General features: G+C 37.3%; 1 protein-coding gene across 8 annotated transcripts in view; it reads left to right on the top strand.

Annotated features, from left to right (window-relative positions):
* ADCY7 (adenylate cyclase 7) overlaps positions 1-20,808 on the top strand; it is a 68,372-nt gene that overhangs the window by 22,144 nt on the left and 25,420 nt on the right. For 6 of the 8 annotated variants that reach the window (XM_049806719.1, XM_049806721.1, XM_049806720.1 and 3 more), the window contains 6 exons: positions 11,550-12,093; positions 13,400-13,600; positions 15,670-15,834; positions 16,649-16,798; positions 19,070-19,218; positions 19,536-19,647. In XM_049806719.1, coding sequence (XP_049662676.1) covers positions 11,923-12,093; positions 13,400-13,600; positions 15,670-15,834; positions 16,649-16,798; positions 19,070-19,218; positions 19,536-19,647 — 948 coding nt within the window. In that variant the 5' untranslated portion in view covers positions 11,550-11,922. Of the gene's footprint in view, positions 1-10,027; positions 10,050-10,182; positions 10,201-11,549; positions 12,094-13,399; positions 13,601-15,669; positions 15,835-16,648; positions 16,799-19,069; positions 19,219-19,535; positions 19,648-20,808 lie in introns of those variants that run through there. The other 2 variants (XM_049806722.1, XM_049806723.1) reach the window with 2 other exon arrangements.

Here is a 20,808-nt window from a genome sequence, read left to right as displayed (position 1 = left end):
TTTTAGAAAGTTCTTCTGTGGACATCATGTTGCTCTGAGGCAGTAACTGCATAGCTTTTTAGAAAAGTGACTTTTGCCATATCCTGAAGGTTTGCCGTGACTATCATATTATTTCAGGTTTTTGGTATTAATTAGTAATGTTTTAATACTAGTTAACTGGATTTAGTATCAGCAAATCCAAAGGATAAATCTGCCTAAGCATAATTTAATTTAAAAGTGTCTGTTTCATTTTGACTGTTGCCAGGTGAGATACCCATGTTTCCCTTGGTGAGTCAGTACTTTACATGGTGCAGGTTTCCAGTAGCCTGTTGAAGTTGGGAACAGTAGGTAGGGCTGGCTGTCAAGCAAAGCTTTAAAAATGGCAAGATGAAAAATAAGATTAAATGAGAAGAACGATAGTGATTAGATCTGTGTGCAGACATTCCATTGTCTTAGTAGACAATCAAAACTCAGAGTGAAAAAAAAAATAAAAAAAATCCTGTGAGGCATGTTGGTTATCTGTGGAAAGCTCTCACTGCTTCTGCATGGCTTGGCTCTTTTGCGATCCAAGAGAGCTTACCCAGGCACTCCTGAATGCTTCACTCATGTGGCATGTTGTCTGGATCAGTGAAAAATATGTATACAACTCCTAACAATTTTGAAGTGTGTGTTGCTATCAAGTGGGACTGAAAATACAAGACTCCAGAGGTTTGCATCCCGTTATCATTGTTTTATTTCAGAATGAGTCCTCAAAGGACCTTTCCTAAACCCAATGTTACGTTTTGGAAAACTTTTAAAAAAATTTTTTGCGTTTGACTGCTGTTGTGTCCTGAGATAGGGTGTGACTGTAGAAACAGCACTTCTAATAGAAAGTGTAGGTATGTCTCCTTGGTGGTGTTTTTAATACTTAACCTCCAAGGGAGGAAACTTCCTTATTGCAAGTGTTGGTTTTACTTTTAGTTTGTTTGGCTGTGAAGTACGGATGTGGTGGTATAACAAATGTTGCATTGTTGACATGTGAAGAAGTTTGGGGAACATTAAAATTCCCCTGTAATAAATGGTACGTAGAAATAAGATTTTTAAAACACATACTTGATAGGACTTACTTTTGAAGTACTAGTTGTTAAGTAAAGGGGGATTGGATTTAATCTGTCTCCTTCCTTTTCCCCTTGTTTCATAAATGGGATGAGGGCTTTGCTTTCTTAAACTTAAAGGGCATTTTATAACTTTACAAAAATATTTGTACTGTAATATCACCCTGCACTACACTGCTCCAAGTACTGATGCACAATTGTGTTCCTTCCATTGTCCATCTCTTGGCCTTGGGCTGAGGTTTATTTGCAAAGTGAGATTGCCAGTGGGTCTAATTGCTTTGGGAAGACTACTACTCTGAAGAATGATGCAGATGATACTGTTGAGTGAGTAAGCAGAAATTCAGATAGAAACAAGCATTTTGGCCTTTGGCAGCAGACACAAGTGATGTCGTTCTTACATTATGGTTTACTCTTGCATTTTGGTTATGATGTTTGGCACATTTGCTTTAAAAAAATACTTGGTTCTGTAATGGAACTCTGTACTGATAACAGAGTACAGTAGGATTATAGTGCTGATTTATGCTTTGAGCAGCCTTAAAGGTCCATTACCTACTATTCAGTGACACATTTGCAGTGTACATGTCAATGTTAGTTCAGCTGAAAAATTAGAGACTGGGGAAAAAAAAAGCCGAAGAAACCAAGTCATTGACATCAGCGCATTAGTTGAATTTCAGCTGCACATATGTATTTCTACTCACTTCAGTAGCATGGAAGTATTGTAGATAGGGGAGAGAGTTGTTTTTAGTAGTTGTTTGAGCCTCCTTCTTTGTTTTACTGGTTTTAGTTGGACTGAACCTAAATAGCAAGTGATATCTTACTTGGTACAGGTTTTATCTTCTTCCCACCCATAGCGTGGCCCTTATCCCTTGCCATATTATGATTGCACCTGTTCTGTGCAAATATACTATTTACCCTAGAGGTGGGAAAGATGCATTTCTATCTTGAAATCCCTAAATAAGTGAGACGGGGAAAAAAAATGTAATGTGTGGTGCCCATTATAGTCCTGTTCACAGTGTTTTGGTTTTGGGGTTGTTTGTTTGTTTGTTTTCCTTTTGAACATCTGTTGGCATATCTAGCCATAGTTAGAAGACTCAAGTTATGTCCTTGTACTCTGGCTCTGTCACATCAGCAGTCTGTGTTTCTTGATTTCTTTAGTGAGATATAAAAGCTGAGGCATATTTAAAATATTGCTATACAAATGAGAGAGATTTCATTCTAGATGTAACTAGGTAATTATTTTGAGTTTAGGAAGTTTGTCAGATTGAGCACTTTTGTTTGCTATATGCTTGTAATTCTGTATCCTAAATGATGTCTGAAAAACCTCTAGCCAGTTTAAACATACCTTTCTTGAAGTGACTTTTTTCTTACTGCAAATTTCAATATAGGCTGAGTATTACCTAGTGTAATATATTTTTTTCCCTTAAAAAAAAATAATCTTCTGAAAATATTAGGGATTTTAATTTCTGTAAAAATCAAGGGTATTCTAGTAGAGATTATTAAGGCTTATTCACTCTACCCTATTCCTATCTCAGCTGAAAACTCTATTTTTCCCCATAGTGTTCAAGTTAAACATTCTGTGTATCAGGGGTGTTTTTCCTGCAGTTTATATAGCTTAATATTGCTGCGTTTATTACTATAAATAAATGTTTTTCCTGCAGTTTATATAGCTTAATATTGCTGCATTTATTACTATAAATAAATGCACAAGCATTCTGCTTTTAATATAATTAAACTGAAATTACACAAAGAAAAGCTATCCTGATTTCTGAGGCTGTTTTGTCAAAGACATGAATCTTAAATAGATCACTGAAAACTAAAAGTGTAAGAGGTATATTGAATTTTGTAGTGGTAAATTCAATTTTAAACTAGCTAAAGTCAGAAAATCTATCCGTAAGATGTGACGGGGAGTCTGGGAATCATGAAATAATCACACACCTTGGACTATGAAAGATGCAAAGCACAGCTCAATTCCCTTCTAGTGGGGTATACCTTTTTACACCCTGGAGTTTGCAGCTTATGAAAACCAGTAGTACAAAAGGACTTCCCCTCGCCCCACTGAGCTAGACCCCGCAGTTAATTATAAGGCTTAATAGATTTGTTCATTGAACCATTGTGTGTTTGCACAATAAACTACCTTAGAACAGTAGTAAACCCTTCCTTGTGATTCAGTTGCACCAATCTGGTTATATGGATCCCTCCCTCTTTCACTAACTTGGTTTGTGAGCTAGTCTTAAATTACAAATCTTCAGTTTCCTGAGCCATCTCTTCCAATCATTTCTCTGTCCTATCTGGATCACTAGTGTAGAGATTTCTTTCTGTGACTGTAATCTCCTTCCTCAAAGCACATCCTGTAATAATAGTGGTATTTAAAAAGGAGCAGCAAACCCCGCAACTCCAGAAGTGATATTCTTGGTATTCTTTTTCTTAGGCTGTTGACCCATGAGAAGTGATGAGTCAGTTTAACAACTCACTGCTGCCCTTGCTTTCCTGCTTGTGGTTTGCCTTTCCTTTCCAAACACTGGGCCAGCTCCAGAGCTCATCTATCTCTCTGCTAGCTGTTGCACTCCACCACCCTGACAGAGCAGTGACCTGCCAAAAATAACTTTCGGTTCTTGTATTTGGCGAATAGGCTCCGAAGAGACCCCAGCAGGTGAAGGAGCTGGGTGCCTGGGCAGGCAGGCTGTGCAGCTGGCACAGGACAGGGGGTCTGAGTGGGTGAGACCTCCTCCTTTGGGTGGTCTGAGCCAGCTGTTGGGCTCAGGTGTTTGTCAAATCACAGCCTCTGTTATTTCACATCTTCCATTTCTACTAGTGACTGGAAAACTGTTTTCAAATTACACAACTTGTTATTCCTATTTTAAAGGCTATTGTAGAACAAATGTCACGAGAAGAAGCAATCTACTGAAATAAGAATGTGAATTAAAGAAAGTTCAGTTTCAATGCTTTCTTTGTGGTATATTTAGCACTATCATTGCCGTGTCTCTCGGTGTTCAAGGGCACAGCCTAGGTGATGCAGTGAAGTATTTTACCCTGATTGTTCTGACATGTGGTGGAATTTCTTCAGCTTCCTGATTTTTTTCCACATGGCAGACTATTTTTTCATATTGATTTGGCTTTTTTATGTAAATGTAGTTTTGAGTGATGATGTGTTGAAGTAGGTATGCTCACTTTTTGTAAGATAATAGAAGGTAAACATAAGTAAGATTTTTCTGTATTGCAGAAGGAGTTCTTCACAAATTAAACATAATTAAGGAAGGTGAAATTTCACATGAAAACCTTCAAAATGTAAAAAAAAAAAGAAAAAAGTTTGCCTTTGTAAAGACACCTACCTGTGCAAGAAATATTTACCACTCCTAACATATAGATCATTAAAAACACATCTGTTCTCCATTTAATAGTTTTGTATGAGTAGAAAATCAAAGGTGACTGCAGGCTAGCATTTGAAAACAAAGTCTAAAGGAAGAAGTGTTGTCTTTAATGTGAATGGTATTTCCTGTGGTGTACATTTGGATTGCTAATGTTCATTTCCTAGACTGAATTAATTGTGGAGTCCACTAGACTGGAGATTATTTTTGCCTGAGGTTCATAATTCATCTACTAACCTTCTTCAGTTATTCTACTTGATGTTTATAGATTCCTGATTCCCTTTTAATATCTGCTAATGGTAATTATGGCCAGCGATCATTCTGGTCATGAAAATTGCTAATTTCAGAAACACTGTTGTCATTTGTGTGAAACAAAAGATGGAATGGAAATCAAACCTGTACCCTCTGTCTTTGGTGCCATAGGAGTTAAAGATGGAAAAACTGGTTCTGCCTGCTTTTGTGCAGCAATTATTGAGAAGAATAAGGCAATGTATATCACTTGGTTCTTGGTATTAGGGTTTGTTTTAATATTTCAGTATTTCATAGGAAAGGCTGCTTTTTAGTAAACAGGCAGCTTTCGGTGAGCAAGACTTGAGTCCCTGGCAAATGAACACCTAAGTGAAAATATACTTTAAAAATTGTGCAGGCAGTTACTGTGATTGTGTTTGTGAATACATCAGTAGTTTTGAAATGAAGAACAGAACTGCAACATACTCGGATCCCATTCAGAAAGACATTAACTTGGTCAGTAGCTACTGTGAATAATTCTCCCAAGAGAGGTGAGAAAGGAGGGGATCACTGGCCATCTGCGCATCCTGTTGCATGAGTGAGAGTGGGCAGGAGGGTGCAGGTTTACCAGACCTGCTGCCCAACCTGTGGCTGAGCTAGCACCTGAAAGCTGCTCATGCTCTGCAAATACAGAGAATAAAGGAGGGCCATCCCAAGAACTGTTTTGTTGTTAGTCTGATTTTTATATCAGGTAGCGGTACATCATTCTCTCTGTTGCTACACCTTGCATTGCAGGGGGGACAATGCTCTTTTTGCCACAGTTTGAGAGAAAAGTCACTGTGAAGGGTAGCTTTCTGCTCTGCTCTTTCAGTGCCTTCAGTGTTCTCCCGTTTCTCCCTCCTCCATCTGCCCTTGCATTGCTCCTCGCAGACAATTGCTGGGGAGGAAGGTGCTGAAGTTACCCCATGCATCAACACCCTTGGGCTGATGTGTGACCTGCAGTGCTTTATAAAAAGAAAGAAAGAAAAAAAAAAAGGTCCAATACTGTGTGCCTGAAACAAATGCACCTGCATATTGTGGGGGAAAACTGATGGGCCTCTGCTACTTGAGCTCTAAACGGAAAGTGGGTGATCAAGAGATACTTGGGATGGATGCGCATAGAAAAGCAGTTCCTACCTTTGGCTCCAAGCAGGCAGGTGGGTACTAGGGACTTTCTGGAGGCAATGCAGTTCTCCAGACAGCAGGAAAGGTCACTGGAACTGAAACAAAGAGCTGCTGGATAGTGATCACTAACTACTGCTGGTCAAAAGAGCTGAGGCTCAGGGGCAAGACCCTTTAGTTATTACCAGGACAAAGGCTCAAGCCAAACTTCTAATCTCAATATATTTTGAGAAGCATCTTGAGAAGTCTGGATCTTCATGGCATTTGCCTGTTCAGTATTGTTTCAGAGAAATAAGACCTTTGCAGCCAGAAGCTTCAAGGGGCTTATGAAATGTAAGAATTTGATGTGATTCTATCTGAAGTTAATAGAAAAATTGACTTGATTTTTCCTGGCTGTTCAGTGCTTGCTTCATCTATGCTGGTTGGCATATGCACAGGTAGGGTTGAATGAATCTCTGGGAGGCAAAAATCACCTCCATCTCACAAACATTTACATTATTTTACGGATGGTCACCTGACTAGAGAATGAAGTTTGAGGTGCTAAGAAAATTATTTGGGTGACAGCTGGCTATTAGAATGGAAAATACAGTGCTGATGCACCTTGGAAACTAGTAATAGCCTATTTAGAAAATAAGATGGGAGGAAGAATGCTCTGTTTAGTAACTAGCCATATTATGAAAATATATAATGAAAATATGCCTACAATGCAAATGCGTGGGAGGAAGGCTGTTACCTGATGATGCATTGCATATTTTTTCTGACAAGGCTGGAGACAGGAAATGAGGGAAGTCCTTGCTGCTTTGGAGGCACAAGGAATTGTGTTCTCACCCCATCAGCTAATTTGCATCTGTCCTGAACTTTCTACTTTGCCTCAGTAAAGGATTGGTGTGTGTGATGCATGTTCCCAGATTAGTTTTCCTTGTGAAGAGACTTTCTTTTTTGTAGCTACTTATCTTAAGCAAACTGCAAAAGAAAAAGGCTTCTCTGACTTTTGTAATACGACTTGTTAGTGTAGCCCATGATATCATGTTTCATTTAGTTTTCTTTAAAACACTTGGTCTCTATAGGCTCTACAGTACAGTCATGTCTATTCTGCAACTGATGAGTCCAGGCCAATTTTTAAGAAAGCATTGTGTATTGACACAAGGCACTGTGGGCAGTTTTAAGTAGCCCAGGAGCACAAAAGAGCTTCAATCCAAGCCTAGTAGCCTAATGAAATGTTTGCTTTCATGTTTTTTGTAACAAAATCCTATGGCTTTGTCAGCAGAAGACCGGATTGTTTAGTGATGCTTGAAAATTCCCATCTACGGGAAGGAAAGCATAGGGCAGTTAGAAATACCCATATTTGTGGAAGACAGAAATGTCTTTTTTGCTTGCAAGGGAAAGGTGGCTGTGCATGTACACCAGGTCTTGCCCAGTACTTACCTAGGTAAGTTTCTGTTGCTGAATCTGAACGCAACCTTGTTCCCAGTGGCTTGAAACAGAGTAGATTTGGAAGGCTGTAGCTGCTCTGATTCATGTTCTGGAAGGAATCCTATTGTACAATTTTTTATGCCTATCACATGTCCAGTGTTTGTTCTTACATATTCATTGGGCAAATTTCTTTAACTGACCAAATGTTTTTCACATTAATTGGCATGCAGATGGCTGTGGAGCTCACACAGATCTGACTAAATTGTATTCATTTGGTAGACGTTCCTTTAGGTTCTCAGTGCAGGTTCCAACCTATACTGCTGGGGTTGTTTCTTATATATACTAATCTGGTTGACAAATTGTTCCTTCTCCTTTCTAATTCCTCAGAACACAGTGAAGGCTTCTAAAGAAATGAGGCTTTTTTCTCAATAAACTGATGATCAGAGCTCCATGGTTTTATGGCAGCAGCCTAGATCCAATCCCCATTTGGCTTGGCGTGTTTGCCACTGGTGCTTCTGGGAGTGCTGTTTGGTTTTTGTGGCCTGTTGCCATTTCAGGATTACACCTTTCTTGTGGTGTCAGAATGGCAAATCTCCAAGAAACAATGACCAAAAAAAGCAAAAGTGATGCTGTGGTGCACGGTGCTCACATGATCCTTAAATACATAAACAGGAGTGTGTTAAATTGATGATTTTACTACTTTGTGATGCCATTGGTGAGACAGAATCTTTTTCTCTTTCTCAAGTCTGTCTTCTAAATTTTCAGAATGTTGCTGTAAAAAAATCAGAGAAGGGGGAAGAGTGCAAAAAGTGGTGACATTGACCTAAGTCTATTGAAGTTTCTTAAAAGATTGTCTTGTATATTAATGGAAAGAGGTAATGCCAGTAATGTTAAAAAAAAAAAAAAAAAGGCAAAAAGCTGCTGAAGGGTTTGTAGTGGTTTTGGAGCTGAAATACAATTCTTATACTAATATGTGTGTGTGTATGTCTGGTTTTGATTGTAAGTTGATGGTTGGGTGGTCATTACATAAGTCACATGTAAAAATGTGTTTATTCAACTATCTTGGTTTCAGCTGGGATAGAGTCAATTTTCTTCCTAGTGGCTGGTAGTGTCGTGTTTTGGATTTAGTGTGAGAGTAATATTGGTAACACACTGATGTTTTAGTTGTTGCTAAGTAGCACTTATCCCAAGTTAAGGATTTTTTGGTTTCCCATGCTCTGCCAGCAAGAAGGTGCACAAGAAGCTGGGAGGCAGCATGGGCAGGACAGCTGACCCCAACTAGCCAAAGGGCTATTCCAGACCATAGGACGTCACGCTCAGTATATAAACTGGGGGGAGATGGCCGGGAGGGGCAGATCGCTGCATGGGCATCAGTCAGTGGGTGGTAAGCAATGGCATTGTGCATCATTTGGCTTTTCTTGGGTTTTATTTCACTCTCTTTTTGTTATCTTCATTATCGTTATTATTTTTATATATTTTTATTTCAAGTATTAAAATGTTCTTATCTCAACCCATGAGTTTTACTTGTTTTTGATTCTCCTACCCATCCCATGGCAGGGTGGGGAGGAGTGAGTGAGCAGCTATGTGGTGCTAGTGGCTGGGGTTAAACCACAACACCAAGTAATGCATAATTGCATGATCCTTAAATAGCTAATTTTGTGTGTTGCAAGTAATTTGCAATTTAAAAAATATTTAACTTGAAGGAGCACAAGTTGCTCTGTGGTACTTTTTAAAAAGGGAGGTGGTAGTGGCAGTGGGACATGGGATACAAATCGAAACTAGTTCAGGGTTGAATTATTCATCTCAAAGTAGCATTTATGCAGTGTATTGTAGATTCTTGGTAAATCAATAAAGTACTGTTTGGGGGTTTCTTTACCTAATAGAGTTTTGAGAAGAAAATGCTATGTATGACCCAGGAGTCTTTCATAATTACTTGTAATGTATATCTACAAAGATCAGTGGAAGAATAAACAAATTGATAAGATAGCAATCTCTTTTTTATTAAAATGGATTAAGCCATCGAAGAGACATGTCTCTTCAACTTGGTGTCCTGTAAAACTCTTAAATAGTATTCAGAGGTAGTTCAAGGTTAAATTTGACATCTTTTTCATCTTCTGAACATTAGATAACTGAACCACACGGTATAGTTCTGTAGAATAGAGACTGTCCCTGGTATTGTTTTTTCATTGACATAGTCAGAAGAATAAATTACAGAACGCAATCTGTGAGGTCATTTTTCTCGGATTTCAATATTCAGTATCCCAAGACAGGATTATCATAATTGCAAATGTATTACTGCTTAGCAATTAATAGTTATTTTTAGAAAATGGATGTGATTCTGGTAACTGGAAAAATAAAGCTGCCTCTCAAAATACCTATTATCATAAAAATTACCCTCAAAAACATATATCTGCAAGTTTATTAAAGAACTTTTTCATTGTTTTTATATGAAAATACACTTTTAGAGGGACCTGGGACAGCAAGCCTGTAATCTCTTACGTATAGTGGATCTCACCAGGCAGCATGTGTTCCTGCACCCCCACCCCACAGTAAAGGAATTTTTCAGGCTGTTTAGTTACTTGTCTGCCTCTCTGGTGCATCACAGTAGTAACCTTCCCACTGTCTATAGCGTGTTGTTGCATTCAAACTAAAATACTTGCCCCTGTGCACACCTTCTGATAATTTCCTTTTCAGAAAGAACTGGCCTACGCTCAAGTGAAGCAATCTGCAGTCACCTGTATGACTTGGAAAATGCATTAGGGCATGATTTGAATGTTTCAATTTCTTCTTCGCATCCCCTTTACTTTATGTAAGCGTCAGCAATTTCTATGATGCATTCACGCACCTTTGCAAGACCGTTATTATACACATGCAAATGGTATGAGTACCAGAAGAATTTTTTCAGGTGAAAAATGGGAGGCCTTTTGTTATGAAGAAAAGCTTAGTAGTAACTAGTACAGGTGAGGTATTAGGTGTACCATTAACTGATGTTTTCAATTTTATTTCAGTTTTTAACATATATGTGAGTTTATTCCAGGTGTTACTGAATAAAAGTGATGCAATATGGTCTTTTCTCTTTTTTGTGATTAATCCAAGTTTGTGATATACTCTGGGAAAGAAGTTGTAGTTACTAATTTAGCTGCAAAAGTTCACTCTTTTATGCCCAGTCTCAGTATTGGTATATCTGGTTTTGCCTGCTTGGTCATTAATAAGTAGGTAGTATGCTTGGCTCCATTTACATAGGCTAATCACTCATCATGGTTTCTGAAACATTTTCCTTAACATCACTTCTGGTTTTAGTGTCAATGCAGTCTAAACACGTGTGGTTAAGAATTTTGCCTTTTGAGAGTAACTGGCTAGGATTTGGCTTTTCTACAAGTCTTTTAGCAGGTTCTTTCTTCCCAGAGCAATGGCCTTGGGCACCATGGTGATGGCAGTCGAGTGGCAAAGAAGCTGTTGTCCTGTTATCAAGTTTTAATAAGACTTCTGAAATCCTGTTTTTCATGCTTCCCTCCATCCCATCCCCCTGCTTTTTTTGTTTTACATCTCTTGGCATTGAGTGAACTATATTCATGAATCTATTTGAAAAACATTGGTCATTAGCAATTAACAATACAGTTAATTCCTTAATGTTCTTTGTTAATAGAACACACCTATTGCCTTGGAAACACTATTAATTAGAGTTGAATAAAATATATAGAACTAGATGTTAAGCATCTTTTCTTTCAAAAAAAAAAAAAAAAAAAAAAAAAAAGTTTAATGAATTTTGGCCTGGACAGCTGTATTCTTTTCACATTTTCTATGCCTTTTAATTAAAGTGTGAAAGGAATAATAATAAAAAAATTTCTTAAAAATTAAGATGCATGTTTTGAAAAATACAAATAATATGTATTGTGATTAAAGATTATATATATACATACACACGCAGGCATGCACATCACTTCAAAAGAGTTGTTAGTATTCAGTTACACAACGTGTTCATGGAAACAATGTCATTTGGTCAAGAGGAAACAAAATAAATTTTGTACTTTTTTCATGTGAAAATGTTTCAGTTGCTAGAGTAAGGTGCAGGTGGTGTGCACAGAGCAGCCAGTGGCAAGCGCTGCCCAAGCCCTGCCTCTGCAGCTGCTGGGCAGCATTGCCCACACACAGGGCTGTTGGGCTTCCACCCCGCCAGCAAGAAACAGCTTTTGCTCACTCGTTAGAGCATGCAGATAGGAAGTTTAAGGAATGTATTTTTTTTTGCCTTGGGGAACACTTGCATACACTTAACTGAATACATTAATTTAATAATACTCTCTCTCTGCAGAGTTCATCCCAGGAAGTGAGATTCAAGCTTATGGAAAGGAGTTAGAGACTTACTTGCAAAATAATAATGAAAAAAACCCCACGCCAAAAACTCCTATCTGCACAAATACAAGTTGATTTAGAGATTCACGCGTAGAGCTGGTGATGAATTGCCTATGGTTTTGGGGAGGCTAACTCTTTTGCTTTTGGTTGCATTGGAAATCTGAAGTCAATGCTCACGAGAAGTAAAATCGGAGAACGTGGGTTACTCGGTGTACCTAAAGATTGCAAAGGCAGCAGAGAAAAGACAAAACTTCTCTTTGAAGCAGTAGATTCAGCTGTGTCTTATTGTGTGCACTGGGAACTGAGAGAAATAGCAGCCAACCTGGGAGAAAATGCCAGCTAAAGGTAAATACTTCTTCAACGAAAATGATGACTGCAGGATATCAGACCCACTCTATGAGAAGTACCGCTATACAAGCCAGCAGCATCCACTCCTGCTATTGCTGCTCTTCATTGCAATCATCTTCTGGACTACTCTAATTATAGTTTTTTTTGTCACTGATGTGAGTATACTTTTTTCTTTGTGTTTGATGTTTTCAGAGATGATGAGGAATCACTATAACAGAACACAAAACATTTCTGGATAAATAATTTTTTGAGCCACATGGTATCAAAGTTGCAATGTTGAAAGAAATCAAGTAATTGTGTATGTGATGCTGTGTATGTAATGCTGTGTATGTTTTTGAAGGGACAGGGAAGAGAGGAGACAGTGTTGCCAGGTATAGGCATAGTTACTAAAGGGTTGTTCTTTCCTTCCTATATGTTATGAACAAATCATAATCTATGCTAAGTGATAGCTGTGAAAGTAAATAAGTAATAAAGGGGCCAAGGAAGGAAAAAGAATGTAAGTTAAAATGCCCTGCATTTATCTTTAGTTTCTTTTTAGAGTCATCTAAGAAATGTAAAACGATACAGTGATTCACTGGTTAGGAATTCTTGAGGTGATTTTTTTTTTTTTTTTTAAAGGATTTGTAGATATTAATTCCTATTGCCTTTTTTTTTTTTTTTTCCCTAATAAAACCACACCAGGAATCTCCCAGTACAATGGGTGATCCACTGAATCAATAGTTAGTCAGCAAAAAGTAGGGATCCTATAGGCGTAGGAAAGATGCAGCTTAAAGAATTTTTTGTTGTAGCATAATATGTTTTTCTGTAAAGAAATTAGGTGTTCTTCAAGGCAGCCCAGTTGACAGCTAGTAAAAAGGGGAGTTGATTTAAAGATAATGTTGTAAAAAGGTAATAAAGAAGCTGTAATAATCCTTCATTGCCTTCTGTCACTGCTTTCCAAATACTGTGCTTCATGATGAATTGTCTTTAAGTCTCCCTCTAACAACAAATCTTACCAGTTGCACTTGTATCCCTTTTAGCTTTTATTTCTTAAAAAAGGAAAGAAGTAGCAACACTATTTGTATGTTACAAGTCATCTCCTGTAAAACTTAGGAAAAGAGCCGTTACACTCCTTTTTTAGCAAAGCTTGAACCCCTTAAATGCATTTCTTTGGGTACATCTGCATTGTACAATATAGTATAGTTAGAACTTAGCTTAAAAGACAAAACCAAAACCACTGATTTGGGAAATAATGATGGTGGAACTGGGGTAGACTGGGTATCTATAATAGTATTTATTATATTATCTCTGTATGTGTGAATATTAGAAAGTGTTATTGCTGCCACAGCTAGACTATTTAGGAACTCAGGTTAGCATGTTTTAAAGATATCTAAGCTGTTTCCAGGACAGTATAGATGCATTATCCATTTTTTCTAAAGGCAACATTTAGACCAAGTATAACACATTGTTTTGCTTTTGCAGGAAGCACATTATCATCTTGCCTTCATTATTGCAGTATGTGCTGCTCTTGTCATATTTGCAGTCATGTACTTACTTTTATGTATTGAATCCCTATTTCGGAGATGGCTAACGTTATTTGGAGTTATGATTTGGATTTGCTTCTTAATCATAGGATATGTATCTCTCTTTGAAAAAGAAAATGATTATCAACTGTGGGAACAGGTATGTATATCTCGTTCATTCAAGTACTTACATAGAACCCGTCGTCAGTATGTATGAATGTGTTTGCTTTATTTTTTCTGGATGTTATAATGGCATAATATTTTTTTTGTTGAGATTTAGGTTCACTTTCCTAAATTGGTTTTATTGGTTTGTTACAGTAAATTTTAGTTTGTATTCTTTATTATAGTGAAAATACAGTTCAGCTGAGAAAATTGGATAACTGCATAAATCTATGCAGCAATTGCATCTTTAAGTTGTAATTGAGTTGTATTTTTATTTAAGATTTTCTAAATCTTAATTACTATTAATTCATCTTTAAGAGAATTTTTCATTAATAATACTTGCTTTATTAATTTATATGGGTCAAAGTGGTGTTCAAGAAATGTATAAAGGATTCTCGAGCTGGGTGTGCCCTAGGGAGCATGTTTTCAAATCATTGGGAGAGGTGAACAATAAGAATTAATGACACATCCTGGCATAGCTGGGTGTGGCTAAAGTTCATTGCTTAGTATATTTGATCAGAAGACGGGCGATTTCGTGATGCCAAAAATATCATAATCTGTAGGAAACTCCTCCTAGGCTCTCATAATGTCAACAGAAGAGTTTTTAATGAAATAAAAATTACTTTTTATCTTGTTTTACTGACTCTTCCCCTTCCCCTCATTATTTGAGATAAAGAAAGATATAAATTATCAGTTAAACAACCAAAATCTGATTTGTATTATGGCCTTGATCCAGCACTGTGTATTTACAGTTGCTATTCAGTATTTTTTAACTTAGAGAAGAAGCTATTACCTTAGGAAAAAACCAAAATTTACTGTTCTTAACTGTAAGTATAAACATGTAACGAAGCAGAATTTGGTTTTGCTGCTTTCAGTGCAACAAGCCAATATCTTGTGGTGTTGTCATGTGGTAAGAATTCATTAGTGTTGATTTAAAGCCTAAAATATAAGGAGACCCTAGATTAGAAAGTAGAAGTAAATAGGTTCATTTCAGACTTTAGTCTCAAGTTATGGATTTATCACTAATTAAAGCTACCTATTTAAATGCAGGTATAACCTTTGCTTGCCCATGCTTGTAAAACTGTTACACAGCATTCAGAACATCATGCGACAGGGGTTGTATGTATGGCAGAAAAAGATATTATTTTTTTTTTTTAGTCCAGCTAAAATAGTAAAGATGAACATGGAAAGATCACTTTTGTTGAATGAAAACTTTTATTTGCTTGTTTGTTTGTTTATTGCTGTCCCAACCAAGCTATCTATTCTGGCAGAACATTTAAGTGCAGACTGGGCCTTGAGACTTCCTTGAAGGAAGCTTATGTCTGGAATGGCACAAGTTGAGTTGCAATGATGAGATGGAGCTGAGCCAGGAACACTGCAATATTTTCCTCTGATCAGGGTTGTTGGTTTCCATATATATGAGCTAAACACTATAACAAATCTGTAAATATGGATTTAAATTTTATAGACCTTCCTTCTGATCCCTAACAGTTTAGTGGACCATCGTATATTTTGTAAAATCTGTGTAGCTATATATGTAGGTAGTTAGTGGCAATAATGATTATTCTCTTGTGTCAGCACCACAAAGTATTGGTTGGATTTTTCATTTTTATCAAATATGGAGTAAACATACACATGTGATCAGGTGATATTAAAATTAGAATAATAACTTGAAGAAGGTGAGAAATCTGATTCTATTCAATATTGCTATCCTTGCAACACACTGTTCCTGATACGTGATGTACAAAGTGAACTTTCAGCTATAATGGATAAATTAAAGATGAAGGGCAAGGACAACTGAAACACTTAAAGGTGATATGTCATGTTAAACTGCTTTATCTATAAATCTATAGCTGCTAACTACCTCAAAGCTTTTTGGGACCGCCACTGTCCTTATGGTTTTAATTGTGCTTTTGAAACGTCAATATTTAATAGTTCAGCCTGAAAATGAGCAAGAATACTGCTACTTTCCTCCTTGTTCTGTAGTGATTTTTGGCAGGCACCTAATAACGTGTATGTGTGTTTTTTTCTTTTTTTCTTTCTTTCTTTCTCTCTTTGTTTCCAAAGGTGCCATTCTTTCTATTCATAATCTTCACAGTTTATACCATGCTACCCTTTGGGATGAGAGGTGCTGTGATAATTAGTGTTCTTTCTGCTCTCTCCCATATTATTGTTCTAAGCATCATGGTAAGCATGACTTCTCAGGAAAATAAGGAATCCATTCTATTTCAGGTAAGGAAATACTACTTGGTTAAGTAATTGAATACTGTAGTCAAATTACCATTTGATATTGGCATAACTATCCTTTTTTAGATAAATTCCAAAATTCCACATGGATGTTTCAAATTAATGGATTTGGAGCTTGGGCCCAATGTGTTTTGCATGCTTTTCATAAAATTGCAATTATTCTAATCTATAATGCATTTTAGTTTTCTGACCTACGTGGAAGAAGCAAAATTAATATCTTAATTTTTAACTAAGTTACTCAAAATATGACAAACTTTGTCACAATCATTCTTCCCAATCTGTGCTCTTTCAGATGTGTCTAACTAACTTCATCTGGCACTGCCTACAGGGTGGATCAAAAGGGCTGTTGCTGCCCTGGGGAGTCAGCAGAGCCTGGGAGTGCTACTGGGTACTTTCAGGGTTCCCAACACTTATTAACAGGGTGTGTTCAAAGGAGCACTCCAGCTCTTTTGATGCAGGTGTGTGTCAGACTTCACATAGCACGCTGATGCATGAGTTTGTAGACTGGTTTCTCCCTAAATCAAACACTGGTGCCTGCAAATAAATGTTAAATGATATAGCAGAATACTCTGTTTCATTGTAAGTCTGTATGTTCATACAGGAATGCCCGTGACTGTGAAAGTTAGCTTATATTTCCCAGGTACATCTGGCTAATTGCAAGACTATTATTTGGTGTGTGACAGGGTAAGAGGAAAATTGAATGTCACCTGGGATTGATTCTTTTTAAGGGACTAGTATGTGTATTAGTGAAGCATCAATGACTGTTCTGCAGTAGGTAATTATTTTTCTTCTTGTGCAGCTACTTGCCAATGCTGTCATTTTTCTTTGTGGTAACTTGATGGGTGCATTTCACAAACGTCAAATGCAGGTTGCTTCGTGGGATTTGTATAGATACACATTAAAGTGCATTCAGGTCCGAATGAAACTGAAGATTGAAAAGAGGCAACAAGTGAGTGAACTAATTCATGTTATGAATTGCTTGTTTTCTTTTCTAAAGTCTGTATAATTTTATAAGGGTGGTGACTAATGAATATTGAAGAGCTTGGTCCGATCTCTGTGATATCCACCTAGTGTCAAAAATAAAAGTTGTGCCATTTGTAACAAAAGAAGGAAGTTAAAGGGAGGAAGCTGTTCTCTGTGGCTTGTCTATATGAAAATCACAGTCTCTGTAACAGGAATGTAATTGTCAGTTATTTTAGTTACTTTTTTCCTAGTATAAAATGTTACCAGGACTGGTCCAGGGTAACTTAAAAGAACATGCCATTAATGCCGTAAAAATACTTGTAAGGTAATTTCAGCAGTTAGCTTCATGCTTCCCTTGGTTGCATTTTTTTTTTGTTTTGAATTCCAAAGTGTATTTTCTTGTCTCACAAACTATATTTCTTTTGCTAGAAGGAGAAAATTGGAGCCTAAGGGAGAAAAATATCATATAATAGATTAGAGTATTTGAGTATGACATAATTTATTTCCATAAACTCCAGTGGTGTTTAAAGAATAAGCAAGGAACATTAATTTCTTACTGAGGAAGGATTGTAAAGAAGTATCAAAGCTGAAACTAGGGCACCTTTCCTCTTTTATCCTGGTATAAGTAAGATTAAGAACAGCAGTTCTAGAAGGCCGATGAGTACCAAGTTTCCTGGCCGCCAGTTATTAGATAAAAGGGGCTGAAAAGTGACTGACTTGATCAAATTGAAAAGAAGAAAATGCCACACTGCTAGTGCTATCCGTCCTCTGATGGTAATCTTGTGAGATGAGGTGACAAAACCGCATGAAAGTCCTGGCACAATTTCCCCACACAGCAGCCAGGGAAGCATCTGACCAGCTTGCACAGGCAGTGTGCTCTCATTCTTTGGGCAATGTGGTAACTTGCATGTTTGTTTGGGTTTTTTTATGGTTGCTTGTTTGAAGTGTAGATGTGCTTAAGTCTGTGGACAGCTTTCATTCCATCTGTGTTGTAATTTGTCACACAATTTTGAGTCTCCTTTTTGCCACCCACTTTTTCTCCGTGAAAACAATGGGAGAAATGCAGTTTAGGGTTCATCATCACTTCCTTCAAAACTGTGTAATGTGTCAGCTTCAAATGGCCCTGTTATATTCACTGGGGCTCTGCTGCTGTCAGTTTAAATTGTTCCCCAAGGTTGACTCTCCTAGCATTAGAATGCTAGAGGAGGGGAAGGAGGTGTTTCTATTTCTGGGGGCTGTCTCAAACTAAACTGCTGTCCATACCTAGTGTAGGCCAGTACTTGATGTTCAAGGACTCCCTCTTCCCGCTGTGATCTCAAGGCATTTCTTTTTGGTGGCAGGCACTGGTTAAGTAACCCTGGCAAGCTTACTGCCATCAGTATACTGCTGCATCGGGTGCTCAGGAAAAGGGGACAAAGATCTGGTCCAAAAGGACAGCATTTTACTCGGTTACACAATGTGTCGACCTTGCTGTCTATGTCATCTGAAAAAGTTCCTGCTTGTAGCTGCTCTATGAAACATTTCCTCTTCTGCGGTGACTCTGTCTCTGGGGCATGAGAGCCCTTCCTGGGTTAAAAGTACTGCCTTTTTGTCTTCCTCTTCTGCCCAGCAACTTAGCAGGGTCTTCTTTGGAGAACAGGCTTTTAAGTCAAAAGCAGTGTAAACCAGTCCACTGAATAGTCAAACAATGTAACTAGTTTTTGAGGAGTCTGTATTCTCACTCAGTTCAAAAGACTTTACTTCAGTGGCATCAGTTCCTGGTTCACTTAAGCTATAGCAGCGTGTCATTGACAGTTTTGTATCTGTTGTGGCTTTTCTAGCATTTGAGAATTCACAAGGGTTTTTAATACTGGACAGATTGTTCGTTATAGAATATAAGCTTTTACCAGAAGCTTTATCAGATGGTGCTAACGTAACACTGAGATTGGTCAACAAAATACGATTTCACTTATACAGAAACTGTAGGACTGAATACTGAGTTTTTGCATGTTTTACGGTTACAGAAAGATGTCACATCTAGGCACAAGGAACAAAATAAAAAAAATATGCAACACCCTTACTTAACTATAAAATTGGTGATTTTGAGAACAGAAATGTAAAAGTCTTTTCTGGAAAACCTGACATGCATTACTCAAAAGCTGTTTGAATTAAGGCATTTTATTTTTTTAAGTCCTTCTTGCAGTCACTAAAATCCTGCAGTTTCAAATTTATGGTGGTAAGAATTTTGCATCATTAATTTTTTCCCCTCTCCTTTTAGGAAAATTTGCTTTTATCCATACTGCCAGCTCATATCTCTATGGAAATGAAGCTAGCGATCATAGAGCGACTAAAGGAAACTAATGATAATAGGCAAATGCACGACAACAACTTCCACAGTCTATATGTAAAAAGACACCAAAATGTTAGGTAAGTGGAAATTCTAGAAGTAATTGTATTTATATGAGCTGCTGATTCTTAAGAGTGTACATGGTTCAGTGAAATGAAAATTTGGAGGTAGACTTTCAGGCTGAAGTGAGCTGCTTTGCTGTTGTGGGAAGCAAATGTGTCTTGAACACATGTGCTGTCTTCTAAATCAGTTGAGATACCTGAATCCTTTTTTCTGGAGTTGTTTTCCAAAGAGAGAGATGCTTTCTACTGAATGCATTTTAATATGCAAGCTGACTGTGGAATAGGCATACCTTCATATTTCAATTATGTTGTTTTTTCCTTTTGTTCTCGTCTAGCATTCTTTATGCAGATATTGTAGGATTTACTCGCCTTGCCAGTGACTGCTCTCCTAAGGAACTAGTAGTGATGCTGAATGAACTTTTTGGAAAGTTTGATCAGATTGCAAAGGTAGGTGTTGTACTTTGTTGTGCAGTAGGGATAAAGGCCACCATAAGTCGCCTTTTCCGCAAGACAGAAGGCAGTTGGTGTTAGTTCTTGTGAAGTCAGGAAGGGAAGACTGCTTTGGCTTTAAAGCTAACTAGCAAAATCACATTAAAACAAAATTTAAAACAAAAATGCAAAATGTAGCAAGTTTTTACTGTAATTCCAATTCTTGAGTCTGGAAGTTTATCTGTATCATTCAGGGAATTGTCTGATGGCAATAAATGATTCTAACAGGGCTGTAAGAGGTACTGTGTAGAAGCTCTATTGAGGAGCTTTGCTGTGTTCAGTTAGGATTGTTTGTTGGATCTACAAATGGAGAACTCTCAGGCACATATTTAAATTCATAAATGCAGTCATATTGCATCAGACCAAGCAGTTCTTTAGCTCAGGAGTAATAATTAGTAATGGATACTTACAGAAAAGTAGAAGAATGGGAAGTAGCTTAAAACGGTCTCTATTAAGACATACCCTCACAACTGACTCTTCAGGCTGGCACTAGTTCTTACCACTTCCAAGTGCTGCTTGAGGTTAATTTCTTTCTAACTGTAATCACAAACTCAGTTTTTGAGTTCTCCAATCACAGGGACTGTATCATATACATGTTTGCATGATTGACTCTGTGTGTCTTTGTGATGATTTCTGTTACCCTCTGAAACTGACTCTAATCTTGTATATATGTTCCATTGATATTTTTCTGTTAGTATTGTGAGGAAAATGTGGCTTTAGGAAAATAAATGCTGCATTTTGTTGCATCTTATGTGATATCAAAAAACCAAATACCAACCCAAATTCGGGTTCTAGAAATCTATCATTGGTGAAGCATGAGTCAAGACTAATGACTACCTATCAAAACTTCCCATGGTTTAAAGATGTTGGTTTGATTTCATAGATGACTATATTTGGATGTATTGAATGCAGATTATAAAATTAATGGACTTGGAAAATCTTGATTTTGTGAAATTCTAAAAATTCTTCAGAAAAACTAAGAAAACTCTAAAATTATTAATATAGCAGAGGAGTGAAATTGCTTTAATTAAACCTTTGTGGATGTCATTGAACAAATTCTTAAATATATCACTGATTAAAACCTGGCTAAAATCCTAGTTAACCCTTTTGACTAAATGA

Source organism: Accipiter gentilis, chromosome 7 (genome assembly GCF_929443795.1).
Source record: "Accipiter gentilis chromosome 7, bAccGen1.1, whole genome shotgun sequence".
NCBI classification, from domain to species: domain Eukaryota; kingdom Metazoa; phylum Chordata; class Aves; order Accipitriformes; family Accipitridae; genus Astur; species Astur gentilis.
The sequence above is the reverse complement of the archived record's forward strand: the minus strand, read 5'-3'. Positions and strand labels throughout refer to the sequence as shown.